This window comes from Monodon monoceros, unplaced genomic scaffold (assembly GCF_005190385.1).
Source record: "Monodon monoceros isolate NGI ecotype Baffin Bay Population unplaced genomic scaffold, NGI_Narwhal_1 Super_Scaffold_20, whole genome shotgun sequence".
Classification (NCBI taxonomy): Eukaryota; Metazoa; Chordata; class Mammalia; order Artiodactyla; family Monodontidae; genus Monodon; species Monodon monoceros.
Window position 1 is genome coordinate 109,303,223 of NW_021703777.1, and position 15,255 is coordinate 109,318,477.

The 15,255-nt window shown below is 37.3% G+C and overlaps 1 protein-coding gene across 1 annotated transcript in view; it reads left to right on the forward strand.

The window, feature by feature from the left end:
- Nucleotides 1–14,108, forward strand: part of FAM241A (family with sequence similarity 241 member A) — a 37,157-nt gene extending 23,049 nt beyond the window's left edge. The window contains exon 2 of the mRNA XM_029235897.1: nucleotides 11,899–14,108. Within this exon, the coding sequence (XP_029091730.1) occupies nucleotides 11,899–12,144 (246 nt within the window). The 3' untranslated portion in view covers nucleotides 12,145–14,108. The remainder of the gene's footprint in view (nucleotides 1–11,898) is intronic.
- The last annotated feature ends 1,147 nt before the right edge of the window (nucleotides 14,109–15,255 follow it).

Genomic DNA, 15,255 nt, shown 5'->3' on the forward strand with positions numbered 1-15,255 from the left:
ATAGGAAATTAGGAAAAAGGTTTTGCAGATCATTCCTGAGTTTCTTACTTGCAGAAATTAAGGATGGATTTTATTCCTGAGAATCTGTTCATTGAATGAAGACCAGTTTTGAGGAGGAAAATCATGGGTTTGGGCTTGGGTGTGTTGAATATTGAAGTATATTCAAGATATCCAAGTGTAAATGTCGAGAAGGCAGTTGAATATATGGGTCTAGAGTGCAGAAGAAAGGTCTGAGCTGGCTATAATACTTAAATAACTGATTTACTGGTGGTAATTGGAACTGTAAAGTTTGGATGAGCTTATTTGGGAAGAGAATATGGAAAGAAAAGAGATAAGGGCTGGGGACTTCCCTGGTGGCGCAGTGGTTAGGAATCCACCTGCCAATGCAGGGGACACGGGTTCGAGCCTTGGTCTGGGGAAATCCCACATGCCGCAGAGCAAATAAGCCTGTGCACCACAACAACTGTTCCTGCGCTCTAGAGCCCGCGAGCCACAACTACTGAAGCCCGTGCTCCTAAAGCCCGTGCTCCTAGAGCCCGTGCTCCTCAGCAAAAGAAGCCACCGCAATGAGAAGCCCATGCACCGCCAGGAAGAGTAGCCCCCACTCGACGCAACTAGAGAAAGCCCACACACAGCAACGAAGACCCAATGCAGCCAAAAAGCAATAAGTAAATAAACAAATAAATTTATTTTAAAAAAAGAGAGGGAGAGATAAGGCCTTAAGACCAGAGGTTGAGGATCAATATTTAATAGCTAGGTTGAGGATGGTGAACCCACAAAGCAGACTGAGAAAGGCATAGCCAGAGGGATGAAAATAGAACGAGTAGAACCAGGAGAATGTAATACCATATAATTCAAAAGAAAAGAAAAAAATGGTTATTAATTCTACTTAGGGTTTGAATAAAATTAGAACTGAAAAACTCTAATTTTTTTTTCTTTTTTTTTGGCCCCGCTGCATGGCTTGTGGGATCCTAGTTCCCCGACCAGGGATTGAACCTGGGCCCTTGGCAGTGAGAGCGTGGAGTCCTAACCACTGCACCGCCAGGGAGTGCCCCTCCCCCCTGCCACCAAAAGAAACCCTCTAATTTACTGATACGGCAGTTTACTGGTAACCTTTTCAAGAACTGTTTTGGTGGTGTAATAGGAACAGAGGCCACGTTGGAGTAAGTTGAGGTCTGACTGGAAGATTGTGGGGAGCAATTCTCCATGGATCTCTTGCATTGAGAACTTTTGTCTAGGACTGTTTTTCAAGGATGTTTGTTAAATGAACAGACTTGGAAGATCGGAATATTGTCTCCTTTTGGAGCAGAGGGCAGATTGTCTGCTACACAGTGTAATAAAAATGATGTCTCCCTCTGGGACAAACATCAGGCAGATTTGCTTATAGCCCATTGTAAAAGATGAGAGTTCCCTAAGCTCAGAGTTCTTCAGCTGAGACATAAGCCCACTGCATGCAGCATCTACCTGTGCCACTCTGTCACCCTGTGGGACTTAGGAGGTAAAGGGGACCAACATCAACATGAAACTCAGGCTGCTTCCTGTGGCATGAGGAATAAAGTCCTTTGTCTCTGACCAAGGAGGCTTGTGTCTCCTGCCAGTATCCATGAAACCAAGACAGGCTAACTTGTTAACTTGCAAGTAGGATAAAACATCAGCCCCTTCACAGTTCCTGACAAAGATGAAAATATGGAAACAAGCAGAGTGAATTGTTTCAAACAGTTTGGTTATGAAGGAGAAGAAAAGGCAAGGCAGAGCTAGTGGCATTAAGGGGGAAAAATCTAAGCATGTATAAACACTGATGAGAAGCAGCCAACTGAAAGGGGAAGGTTGAATATATATGAGACAGAGGGATAATGGAAAAGGGATAATATAAGATATAAGGTAGGAAAGGATGCGAGCCTAAGCATAGGTAAGAGAAATTGGACATAGAAAGAGGAATACGTCCTTATTTCTTTATTTGTAACAAAAGAAAATGAAGAGAAGTTGGATGTAAACTTCGGTAGTTGATACATTTAGTATCACAAAGTTAAGGAAACTCTTCTGACTGCTTCTCTTTTTCCTGAGAAATAGGAGGTCAGGTAATTTGCTGGAGGAGAGGGATAAAGAGAGGAGTAGGAGGCAGTTCAAGATTTTTAAAAGAAGAGATTTGAAACAGCCCTGTGTAGAGAGCAAAAAAAAAACCCAAAACAAAAAGAGTAGAGCAGAGAAATGAAGTAGGAATGTACTTGAAGATCTGTTTGGGGTTGTCATAAACTCTTGGCACCCTATGGTGTGACTTTCTCTAGCACCACAGGTACTCAGGTACAGACATAGAAAATAGTTGTTACTCTAAGATTAGGGTTTCCCCTATGAGACAAAGGAGTTTTATTAAAGTTTTTTAAACTTTGCATCATAGAAATCAAGCTGAATGTGAAAAGTGAAGAAGAGGGCTAGTGGATTGAGAGAAGTTAGAGACGGGACTACAATCCCAGTGAAGTTGAAAAACAGTGGGAGTACAGGTATTCCCTGCTTTCGAAAATTTGCTTTCTGCCACTTCACTTTTATGAAAGACCTACATTAGTTTGTACCTGTTTTTGATAAGCAAAAGAAATCCAAAGAGGATTTTTGCTTTTAAGAAAAAAAGGTGTAAAGCAAAAATAGCATTCAGCATTTGTTTTGTAGCAAGTTAGAGAGGCAGCACACATCCCAAGTAGCTAGAGTGACAACATCAAGCTCCTTCCCCAGGAACTACACTCAGCATCTCAGCATCAGGCCACCATAGTTTTGAACTGTGTCTGTGAGCATCTGTGCTTTTTCTCAGTTTGTTTTGTGTATCCATTAGCAAAACGTGCCCTAAGATAATTGCTTCTTTGCTTTACACCATTTCGGTTTACGAAAGCTTTTATAGGAACACTTTACTTTTGGATAGCAGGGGAAACCTACAGTTGAGTAAACAAGTTGAAAGGAGAAGAGGTTGCAGCAAGAAGATTTAGGAGTTGTTCATTCATTCATTCGTTTTTTCATTCATTTAATAAACCTCAGTTCACAGACTACTATGTGCTATCCAAAAATACTTTTGCTCAGTATGTACATCTTGATATGTATACCAAAATAAATTTACCTTCCCAGTTATGATTTCCATGGGCTTGGGTTACTGAGGCTGGCTCTGCTTGATAGCTAGGGAAGGTTAACCTAAAGTGGCAAGGAGAAATCAGCATCTTAGTCTTTACTCTGTATTCGTGTTATCTGAATACAATAACCATTTATCCATGTATTCTTATGTAGTTTTTAAACACTTTTAGAAAGTTGTATCTAAAAATTTCTACTTGCATAACCCCCATTATTATTTTTTAATATTATTAATACATTCTTCGTGTTAATTATTGCTAGTAGCAATAAGACCAAATTAATGAGGAAGTTCTTGAGCACTATAGTTAAAAACACAGGCTTTGAAATTAACTAGTAATACTTATTATAATAAATAATAATTAGATGGCATAATGAATGTAAAGTGCTTAACACAATATCTAGCAGTAGAAAACATTCAGTTAATGGTAGCTATTACTATTTTTGGCTGCATGGCATGTGGGAACTTAGTTCCCCAACCAGGGATCGAACCCATGCCCTCTGCACTGGGAGCATGGAGTCATAAACACTGGACCACCAGGGAAGTCCCAAACCCTACTTCTGCCTCCAAGTTTCAGGCCCTTTTTTTGCCTGCACTGTGCAGCATGTGGGACCTTAGTTCCCTGACCAGGGATTGAACCCGCATGCCCTGCATTGGAAGTGTAGAGTCTTAACCACTGGCCCACCAGGGAAGTCCGTAATGGTACCTATTACTACTTTTTATCATCATAATCATCATCATCTATAGTCCGAACTCTTAGTTCCAAGCAACAAAAATTCAACTTTTACTAGGTTTTGCAAAATAGGAATTTACTGGCTCATGTTATTAAAAACAACAACAACAACAACAACAACAAAAAACAGGTAGATGCCCTAGCTGGATTCAAGTATTCAAACAACATCAACTATGTAATTTCTTGGCTTTACTTTATATTAGCTTCATTCATAGCCAGCTTTCTCCTCATTGTAATAGTGGGTTGGCCAAAGAGTTTGGTTAATGAGTATGTTGTTCAATAAAGTTCTTGGTGAAAATGAAAAATGTGTCTTTTATTTTTACTTAAAACCTAATGAACTTTTTGGCCAACCCAATAAGATGCCCTCCATTTTGCCAGCTAACCAATATCAGTGGGGGGAAAAAATGTCACTTTTTCAATAGTTGCAGCAAAAGTCTCAGAGCTTTCATTGGCCTGTCTTGGGTCACATGCTCATTCCTTAACTAATCATATGCCCAAGGAAATGAAATGTTCTGATTGTTCAGGCCTGGAACTGGGGAATGGGCACACATTCAACCAAAACACATGAACCAAGAGTGGGTGGGGGAGGGTTTTCCCAAAGTTAAATCAAGGTGATACCTGCAGAAGAAAGTAGCATAAAAATCAGACAGGCAAAAACAGCAGACTTCCAATACTGCACTCGGGAAAACAGCTGAAAGTGAATCTTAAATTGTCACCCACTCAGTGAAAGCCTGTTTATAGAATGTAGCTTGTACTCTTCTTAAAGTAAATAAGCAGGCTTTGCCATACTAATGTGCACAGATTGTTCCACAGGTAAGGATGTGCCATAGAAAACATCCCACCTCAACTTCTATATAATGAAATTGTCGTAACACTTGAAGAGAAATACAACTGAATTTAATTATCACAAGAAAGGTGATCATAAGGTATTAATTATCTCAGGCAGCATGTTACAATAGAAAGAGAATAGAAGTAAAAATCACAAGACATAAATTCTACCAAAACTGTAGTAATAATATTAGTTACCATATATTGAATGACTGTTGTATCTATTCTGAAAGCTTTTTATCTGCTTCCTCATTTTATTATCACAACTCTATGAGGTAGATATTAATATGCTCCTTTTATACCTGGGGAAACTGAGGGTCAGCGGTTAAGTAATTTGCCTTGTATAAGTGACAGAGAAAGATTTGAATCTGTCCATCTTGCTTCCAAAGCCTGTGTTTTTTGTTAATAAGCTGTGTGACTTAACCTCTTATTTCTTGTTTCTGAAGTAAGAGGCTTTGTTTAAATTATCTTTAAGGACCCTTTGCTCTTAATAATCCTATGATTATTTAAGGGTTCACCTTTAATTTCTTTTTTTTTTAATAAATTTATTTATTTATTTTTGGCTGCGTTGAGTCTTCGTTGCTGCATGCGGGCTTTCTCTAGTTGCAGCGAGCGGGGGCTACTCTTCATTTCGGTGTGCCAGTTTCTCATTGCGGTGGCTTCTCTTGTTGCAGAGCATAGGCTCTAGGCACGCAGGCTTCAGTGGTTGTGGCACGAGGGCTCAGTAGTTGTGGCTCGCAGGCCCTAGAGCGCAGGCTCAGTAGTTGTGGCACATGGGCTTAGTTGCTGTGCGGCCTGTGGGGTCTTCCCGGACTAGGGATGGAACCCGTGTCCCCTGCCTTGGTAGGCGGATTCTTAACCACTGCACCACCAGGGAAGTCCCCCACCTTTAATTTCTCATCACTAATTTTGCATATTTTTAAAGAAGGATTTTCAATCAATTTTAACACCCCTATGCACTAATCATGGACAAAAATAATAGCACTATTTTGGTGAGAACACTTTTTAATGTGCATGTCATAGTCAGTACTATCATATGGTCATGAAGGAAACTGTACATTTGACAAATATTCTTCCATTGGGACCTCACATACAAAGAATAAAATTTGGCAAAGACACAAAGTGACTAATGTTAGAACGGGGGGAAATGCCATCTGCACTTTGCATTGGTTTATTTTATGTGTGAAGTGTTTGTGTGTGTGTGTTTGGTTGGTTGGTTGGATTTTTGCCTAATTGCAACTCGGCCAAGCCTATCTCCTCATTCTTGCTTGGAGTCTTTTTTTTTTTTCTCACATTTGAATCTGAATTCTAATCAATACTGAAAGGGCTATGAAAAATTTGCTAAACTGCTGCAAATAGCTTTACCTTGTTTAAATTTTTATATAAGATGAAAATTAAAATTTGAGCAAGTTTTGTGCTTGATAAACTCACCTTCAAGTGTAAACTGAAAAAAGATGTAATGCAAAAAAGATACTGATGTTGATTTCACTATGTTAAGTGTACTCTTTCTATGAAAAATGAAAATGTGCTTACATAGCTTGTCTTTTTTCAGAGATCAATATTTCTCTCTGCAGCATTAGACAGCTGCTAGCTATTAATAATATAATAATAACTGGAGGGAGTATAACATAGGGATTAATGGTGTTGTCTCTGGAGTAAGAATGTCTGAGTTCATATCATAGCTCCTTCAGTTACTAAGTATAAGTCAATGGCCAGACATTTAACTCCCCTGCAAGTTAATTGCCTTATCCGCAGATGGGGAAAATAATAGTGCCTCCCTCACAGCCTGTTGGAAAGACTAAACAAGAGAATACATGCACAACACAGTGCCTGCCATACAGTAAGCCCTGAGTGTTAGCTGTTCTACTATACCGTTAACAATAGTACCACCACTACTATTACTCTGAAAATTACACACATCTGAGAGTGAGCCAAGGACTCAAGAACTCATCCGTTCATATTAGCCTCTGCTCTTAAAATGCAGTGGTTTAGGAATTGAACTGAGCATGTGAATTTTAGCTAACAGCTCCCATATCTTATAATCTAAATCTAAAACTTATTTACAAATATTTGAACAAATTCACAACTGTACTCATGGGGAAAATAAAATAATTTATGTTACATGTAAAGTTTTTATTTTTTGAGTTATTTTTTACCTGATATGTTATTATAGAATATTTCTATTGTTTATTCAACTAATATTTATTATGAGCCTACAATGGGCCAGGCACAATGCACTATACTAAGTACTCATGTTAGTACTATATGATATGGTTCTTGCCTTGAATGACGTGACCTTTCCTATCAAAGATAGTAAGAATAGATATATAAAGAAATAATTTTAAAATTAAATATTGTGGTGCACAGAATAATGGTTTCTCCCCACCCCCCCCAAAGATGTCCACATCTTAATCCTTAGTACCTATGAATATGATACCTTACATGGCAAAAGAGATTTTTGTAGATGTGATCAAATTTAAGGACTTTGAGATGGGGAAATGATCCTGGATTATCTAACTGGACTAGACCTAATCACATGAGTTCTTAAAAACAGAGAACCTTCCCCTGCTGTGGTCAGAGGGAAAAGTTAACTACAGAAGGGTGGTCTGCGAGCTGCAACATTGCTGGCTTTGAAGACAGAGGAAGGGGACGAGGAGCCAAGCAATATGGACCTCCTCTAGCAGCTAGAAAAGGTAGAGAAATAGATCCTCTCCTAGAGCCTTCAGAAAGAAACACAATCCTGATGACATAACTTCTAACCTGCAGAACTATAAAGTGATACATTTGTGTTGTTTTAAGCCACTAAATTCGTAGTAATTTTGTATGGCACCAATAGAAAATTAATACAAATACAGTAAATTCTCTCCACTTAAGGTCTGTATGTGGAGAAATAGAATAAGGATCACTTTCCAAAGTTGTATCAGAAGAGCTAGGAAGAATTTTCCCAGAAAACCCACAAAAGTCATCATTCCAAAGTAGATCACATGGCCTTTCCAAAAGCCAGCTTCTAGTAAAGGGAAGGGGATTACTCTTAGACCCATCACCTCTGAAGCTGTAGATGGGATTTTCCTCACATAAAGAATGCAGACTGGATTAAGGTTCTAATAGGAAAGAGGAAAGAGTGAATGGATGCTTATTAATATCCACAACCAAAAAGGACTGCTAATTCCATAAAAATTGATACATTGTTTTGAGATTACTATAATAAATAATACTTTGGAAAAATAAGACCATCTTTTGTTTGGCAAAAAGTGGAGCAGGTAGAAAACCTATCAAGATATTGCTTTAATGCTTGCCAGACACATGATAAATTCTCTCCATCTATTCAACAAATATTTACTGATACAGAAAATACTGTAATGAGATTAACTGTAATGCCAGTGATTTAAGAATGCTGCCTATTTTCTTTTCCATGTTTTTAAGTGTCTTTCCTCTAGGATTATTCAAACCCCCATCCAGTTCATTGCTGGACATCTTTGATGTTTCCACAGAACTTCATTTGTGAACATATGCCGCTTTTAGGCATTCTTCTAGTGACTTTACTTTTTTCCTCTCCTTTAGATTGCCCAGATTAAGAAGTGCTTCAGTAAAGTGGCAAATTTTTAGTAATTATTTAATCTGGTTGATAGGTATTTAGGAGTTCATTGTACTATTTTCTCTAATTTTGTGTGTTTGAAATTTTTCATATTAAAAAAGAAGCGGCAGGCTGCCACAGCACGCCTAGGCCAGTCCTTATTAGGCCTTCTACTTCCCTTCTCAGTCCCCCCAGCTGCTCCCAGGATCTGAGATGATATGATTAAATGCTGCCTCCCCACCTGGCCTCTAGGAGTTAACTAAGCATTGCAACACCTACCTCTTCCCCTGAAAAACCCACAAGCAGTTTGTAAAAGAATTCAAAGAAATCTTCAGAAAGAAGCATTTCAGATTAGGGTACTTGCTTTGTACTAAAACCACAAAAATACTGAAAAAGTCTTAAAAAGCTTCAGTAACAACAGAAAACCCCAAAGTACAATAAGTGCATAGATTAAAAGAAATTAGAGGTGGTAAAAAAGAAAAAAAAACTTTAATTAAAAAAAAGAGGCCAAAAATGATACCAGCAATGCTAGACACTGGAGTAGAAGAGAGAGTTGAGGGACCAGAAGAATTACAAACTAAATCAAGAGCTGTTCAAGTTCTTTCCTAAAGAAAAGAAAGCCTTAATCTCAGGAAAGAACAAGATTTTTGTTTTTCTTTTTTAATATAGTATATTATCATGGAACACATAGAAAAGTATGAGAAGCTGAGAAACATAAAATTGATTACAGCACATCAGTGAAGGAAAAGATAACTTAGAACTTAAAATACAAAAAATAAGGAAAGGTTAACAAATTATAATTCAAGAGGGTATTATCAGTATCAAAAGGGGTTCATATAATCCCATTTTATGGATTAGAAAACTGAAGCTCAGGAAAATGAAGTAACTTGGTCAAGGTCATTCAGTTGAAGTGTTGGGAGACTAAATCTGAACTCTCCAGATATCTCTACAACATTTGGTTTTTCTCTTTTTTTGGTAGAAATGGAAATCCAAAAGTAATTTATTAAATTATATGTACTTGTTAACTCAAAAATAATTCTGGCTTAAACTTAAAATATAGACTTAACAGTGATGCCCCTTTGAGTCTCATTTTTCCACAACACCAATGACACTCTGTGTGCTACACAAATTACTGTTATATGGGAAAACACCACCTTAAAATCATATTGAAAATCATTTTTTCTGACTATTGCAAATAAAATTAGATTTTTTCACTCTCTTCCCTTAAACTGTATATGTAGAACAGAAAATAAGGCATTTTTTTAAACGAAAAAATATTTTTAGTTATTTACATACTGATTACTGAAATGGTTAAGCTTTGGTTTCTACTAAAGGAATCTAAGTTTGATTCATGTGTTTGAAGAGTGCCTCAAGTTAAGCTAATTAACTTTTTTTGGCATAGACAGCAAAATTAATGGCATTTAATACTTACCTGTTATTATGTGAAACCCTATACCCAAAGTCTTCTTTTTACACATGAGTAATTTTCTACCTTGCACCTACTATAAGCAAGTATATGTTCAATAAATAATTACTGATTTGAATCATCACTCCTAAAAGAAATTAGGTTTAATAAATTATAATTACAACTATGTCATCTACATGACAGTTTTTCTTTTGTGACTGCATTAGGGGCTAGTGAAGAGAGGGAAACTATACCAATTATTTTAAAAAAGATAATCTAATATAAAGAATTGTTGGAAACAACCTAAGTGTCCATCATCGGATGAATGGATAAAGAAGATGTGGCACATATGTACAATGGAATATTACTCAGCCATAAAAAGAAACGAAATTGAGCTATTTGTAATGAGGTGGATGGACCTAGAGTCTGTCATACAGAGTGAAGTAAGTCAGAAAGAGAAAGACAGATACCATATGCTAACACATATATATGGAATTTAAGGAAAAAAAAATGTCATGAAGAACCTAGGGGTAAGACAGGAATAAAGACACAGACCTACTAGAGAATGGACTTGAGGATATGGGGAGGGGGAAGGGTAAGCTGTGACAAAGCGAGAGAGTGGAATGGACATACATACACTACCAAACGTAAAATAGATAGCTAGTGGGAAGCAGCCGCATAGCACAGGGAGATCAGCTCGGTGCTTTGTGACCACCTAGAGGGGTGGGATAGGGAGGGTGGGAGGGAGGGAGATGCAAGAGGGAAGAGATACGGGGACATATGTATAACTGATTCACTTTGTTATAAAGCAGAAACTAACACACCATTGTAAACCAATTATACTCCAATAAAAATGTAAAAAAGAATTGTTAAGTAGGCATTGAAGAATAGAAAAGGCAAAAACATTAAGGCAGTGATATTCAAAAGATGGTAAAAAGATAGCATCATAAGTATCCCCTGGAAACTTGCTAGAAGTACAAATTCTCAGACTCCAAACCCCACTCATGGCTTACTAAATCAGAAACCCTGGCAGTGGGCCAGGAGTCCATGCTTTAAAAGCCCTCCAAGGGATTGTAACTTATACTAAATTTTTAAAACCACTGCACTAAAGTAGGCTAGAGGGCCACAGATAGTAACAGCAGGAAGCAGCAACCACTCCTGGGCCTGAGGGAGTAAAGAAGAGAGGTAGAATACGAAAACTGAGAAGACTGGGGAAGGCCCCATCCCATGCAGCTGAAACTCAGACCTCCAAGAACTGATCACTGCTCACCTGGTGCTGGTGTTTCTGAGCTCAAAGGAGAGACACCATAGGCCTTGGGAACCAGATATCTGAGGAAAAGGAACCCCCAAGTTTGATCTGGTGTCTCAAGAAGGCACATTGAGATTGGTTCTGCAAGTGTTGGGAAGCCACTAAATTGAGATCAGTGGCTGCTACCGGAAGGACCTACTACTGCCAGAGTGAACTATGACTAGAGACTGACAGGATCAAGAAACCCATGAGAGGCAAACAAGGAAAGAGCAAATCCCTTCCTCCTCCAGCTGTGCAGTGTCTCTCTAGTTCCTCTATTGGCAGAGCCTAACAGGGAGACAGATTGTTTCCAGAATTCCAAAGGGTGGGATTGAAGCTGAGAGATAGTAGCTTAATTAACTGACATAAAGACCGTAATTGTAATAAGACTGAGAGGTAATAGAAATAGTACTTAATTTTTGGTATCTATAATTGGGCACAGATGGACATTTTCTAGGCGACTGATATCTAGGTAGACTTTTGGGCTTATTTTACAAAATGATTCCTATTTGGAGACTATATGTTTCTCCTGATGAGATTAATAAGAAACATTTAGGACATCTATAGAATTTGGACAGGAAACTACGCAAGGACCTACACTGAAGTGTTCTTAGCTCCCCAGCTAAAACTGAAAGATCACAGCTGTAATAGCTGAGGATGGCTCAATAGTAGCAGCAAGCCCTGCTCCAGTCAGCTGAGGCTGGGTTCCTTAAAGTCTTAGTGTCAAAGGAATGGACTAAAAAAGAGGCTTATTTACCAGGACAGAGCAATCAGAGCCTGCCTCTGTTTTTGATGACAATCAAAAGGAACATTCCCAAGTGTTACTGAATAATTATCAGAAGTGTGCCCAGTACATACTTTGGAAGATAAAGAAGAACTGTGAGATAGTCATTATTCTTAAAGACCTTCACCTATTTCTCATTTTATGTTTATGTTTTGTTTTGTCTTGTTCTGTTTTTTTAAGGATATTGAAGAATCACAAAACCCCACTGGTGAGCCTGTTGGAGATGACTACAAAAAGATGGGAACACTTTTTGGTGAACTGAACAAAAGCCTCATCAACATGGGCTTCACAAGGATGTATTTTGGAGAACAAATTGTAGAACCAGTAATAGTCATTTTCTTTTGGCTTATGCTGTGGTTCCTTGGCCTACCAGCCCTTGGACTAGTTGCTATTCTTTGCCTTGTCATTATTTATGTGCAACAGTAAAATATGGCCGAATGAACTACTGACATTTGGCAGCCATATATGTAATTAGTGAAGTTATGTATTTCACCACATAAAGGCTGAAAATTTTGCCTTGTTTCAAATTGTGTGCTGGTTTGTAATTAAATTTATAAGTTGATGTTGTTATAAAATTAAACTCAACTCGATTATAACAGGGTTGAATATATATTTTGTAGCTTATTCATAACACTTGTTTAACTACTGTGATCTGTGCCCACTTTTAAACACTCCTATTCCCATGCCAAATCTTGAATAACACCAAAAAGTGAGCAGGGAATGTTCCCCTGTTCACTCTTTTAAATGTTCTAAAACATTTTGGAAGAAAAAGGATGAAACAAGGAGCTAAAAATAAGTTGTAATTGGAGAACTGCTCCCCACCTACCCCCACCAATAAACCCATATTATCTGGGAAATAATTTGAATTTCCATTGTCCCTGCTTAGCCCAAACCAATATAAATGAAAACTTCTATATACTACCTTAATATTTTGATGAAAATCAGTAAAGCTAGCACATTTTCTAAAGATTGAAAAGAAATATATTTATTATTGCTGGGGAAACTTCCCAAGTTAAATGTAACTTTTTTATAATGTAATATCTGGGCTTAGAATCACTTCAGTATGTCATTTGGAGTTTTAGACAGTTTTGGTGCTAATTACTTTTTGTGAATTTTTAAAGTCTCATAAGCCAGGTTCATAGTTGGCTGTACCCCATGGTAATGAATATTTTCTTGTATCTAACCAGTTGTGTATTTTTTTCCTAGAGAGGCATTTTCAGTGTATTTTTTTCAGAAATTTATATTTTTTAGTTCTTTTATAGCAATTATTCTAAGATTTTAAAAATCTATTTCCTATCTTGACATGGATATTTTTCCCCCAAAATTGATTTGTACTATGGCTGAAATTCTTTACTATTTCTTTAAAAAAAAAATCATCTCATTTTCTTTGATATCTGTATTAGAAAGTACAGTATTACAGTATAAAACCAAATGCTTAAATTTGGAACTCAGCAGCCAATTGTATAATATTCCTCTAAGGCTAAAGCCAAGATAGTAATTGGCCAGGCATGTTACTAATGTGTCTTAATTCAGCACTTTGGGGTTTTATATTGAAATAAGCATTTCTTTCAATATACTTAGAAAATGAAAATGGCTTACTGATATTTTGGATTTTGTTAGAGAATCTAAAATCTTTACACTTTCATCTGAAAGACTTTCTATGTAGACAAAGGATAGGTAGTTAAGATAATTATCTGGACATTTAAGTTAAATAGAGGAAAAATGGAACAATGGAGCATTTTTATCTTTGGCAGGGCAATAACTAAAGTGTGTAATGTGTTTACTATTCTACTTTATAAAGTTTTTATCCAATACTAGTTTTAAAATTTATTCGATAAGTTCTCAGTGTCTTCCATTCCAAAGCAGAAAAATGATGAAAATGTTCAATTTAGATTTCTAAAATTAGATCATCCTGAACCAACAATACCAGTCAGAGGGCACTAAAAAGTATTGTGCATTTGTATAAATACAGAACTTTTAAAGTTTGACTTAAAAAAAAGACTTTGTACTATATTATTGTGTTTTTATTGGATTTGTAATATTTTTATAGAATATTTTATAGAACCTGGCATAAGTGCGAGTTATTTGAAAAGGTGTCTTTATTTGTGTCCAGTAGAATTGAGAGGTTTTTAATAGAAGTCATGAGATTTTGTATATCTGCATTCAATATTAAAAAGTGTATTCTTTTCTAATACTACTAAGAATTTTAATTTCCTTTTGGAATGTAAAAAGATATAGTATGCATAATAAAAGCTCTGGTTCCACCAGTGCCTAATATTGAAAATATTTTAAAAGTAAGTTTTAATTGTAATTATTTAGTATACGGTCAAATACTATGCATCTACACACTGCTGTTAATAGAATATATATTAAATTCTATAAAGAAATGAGATATTTTGCTGCTATTCTTTTTGCATATATTATTAGAGCAGTATACCATCAAATTATTTGCTTTTATAGGGAAAAAACAAACTTTGCTCATTTGATGGAAATAAAATATTTTCTCTTATGAAATATAATAGAATGCAAATTATACTGATATCTTGAAATGAAAAGAAACTGGTCATTTCTTTGCTTCATGATATAAGGCAGGGGTCCCCAACCCATGGGCCACAGACCGGTACAGTCGGGAGCCTGTTAGGAACAGCAGGAGGCGAGCAGCGGGCGAGTGAGCGAAGCTTCGTCTGCCGCGACGCACTACTGCCTGAACGATCACTCACATTACCGCCTGAACCATTGCCACCCGCCTCACCCTGTCCGTGGAAGAAAAGGCTTTCACAAAACCGGTCTCTGGCGCCAAAAAGGTTGGGGACCACTGGTATAAGGAATTTGTTCAAAAATGGTTCTCAGGGACTTCCCTGGTGGTCCAGTGGTTAAGACTCCGTGCTTCCACTGCAGGGGGCCCAGGTTCAATCCCACATGACTCGCAGTGCGGCCAAAAAAAAGTGAGGGGGAGGAGAAAAAATGATTCTCGATCATTTCAATCTCAGATACGAGCCAGTTGTAGAAACTAGTACTGCTATGAATAAAGAGATAGAAGTTACAAGGCTGCATTACTAGATTAGTGTATATATCACTCATACCACCAGCCCTCGATTCAAAGGGAAACGGTCAAGACCTACAAGTAAACTGACTATAGTTGAATAAATCAATTTTCATTAAGGGAAAAACTCAGTTTTGTAGAATTCAGTTGTCTCATATGTTAAGCTGTCATATACAAGGCATTCTTCCGTTCCTAGGCACCAGTCAGATCATTCTTGGTCCAGTAGTGTGCTGGAGCCAGCTTTCATTGGCTTGCAAGAGCCAACTGCATACATTTTATCCCTACTCTGCCTTTAGTGACATCAAGTTGGTAGCTTGTCATTGAGTATGGGGGCAGTATTTACACTATAAAAACTGGCAAACACAATACATCAGGGCTCTTTTTTCCCAGCAAGCCAGTTGTTAAACATATGCCAGCACATCACTGATTAGCCACTCTAGAGGCCCCATTTCCATTTCTACTCCTACAAATATAAAGGAAGCATATTAAGGGAA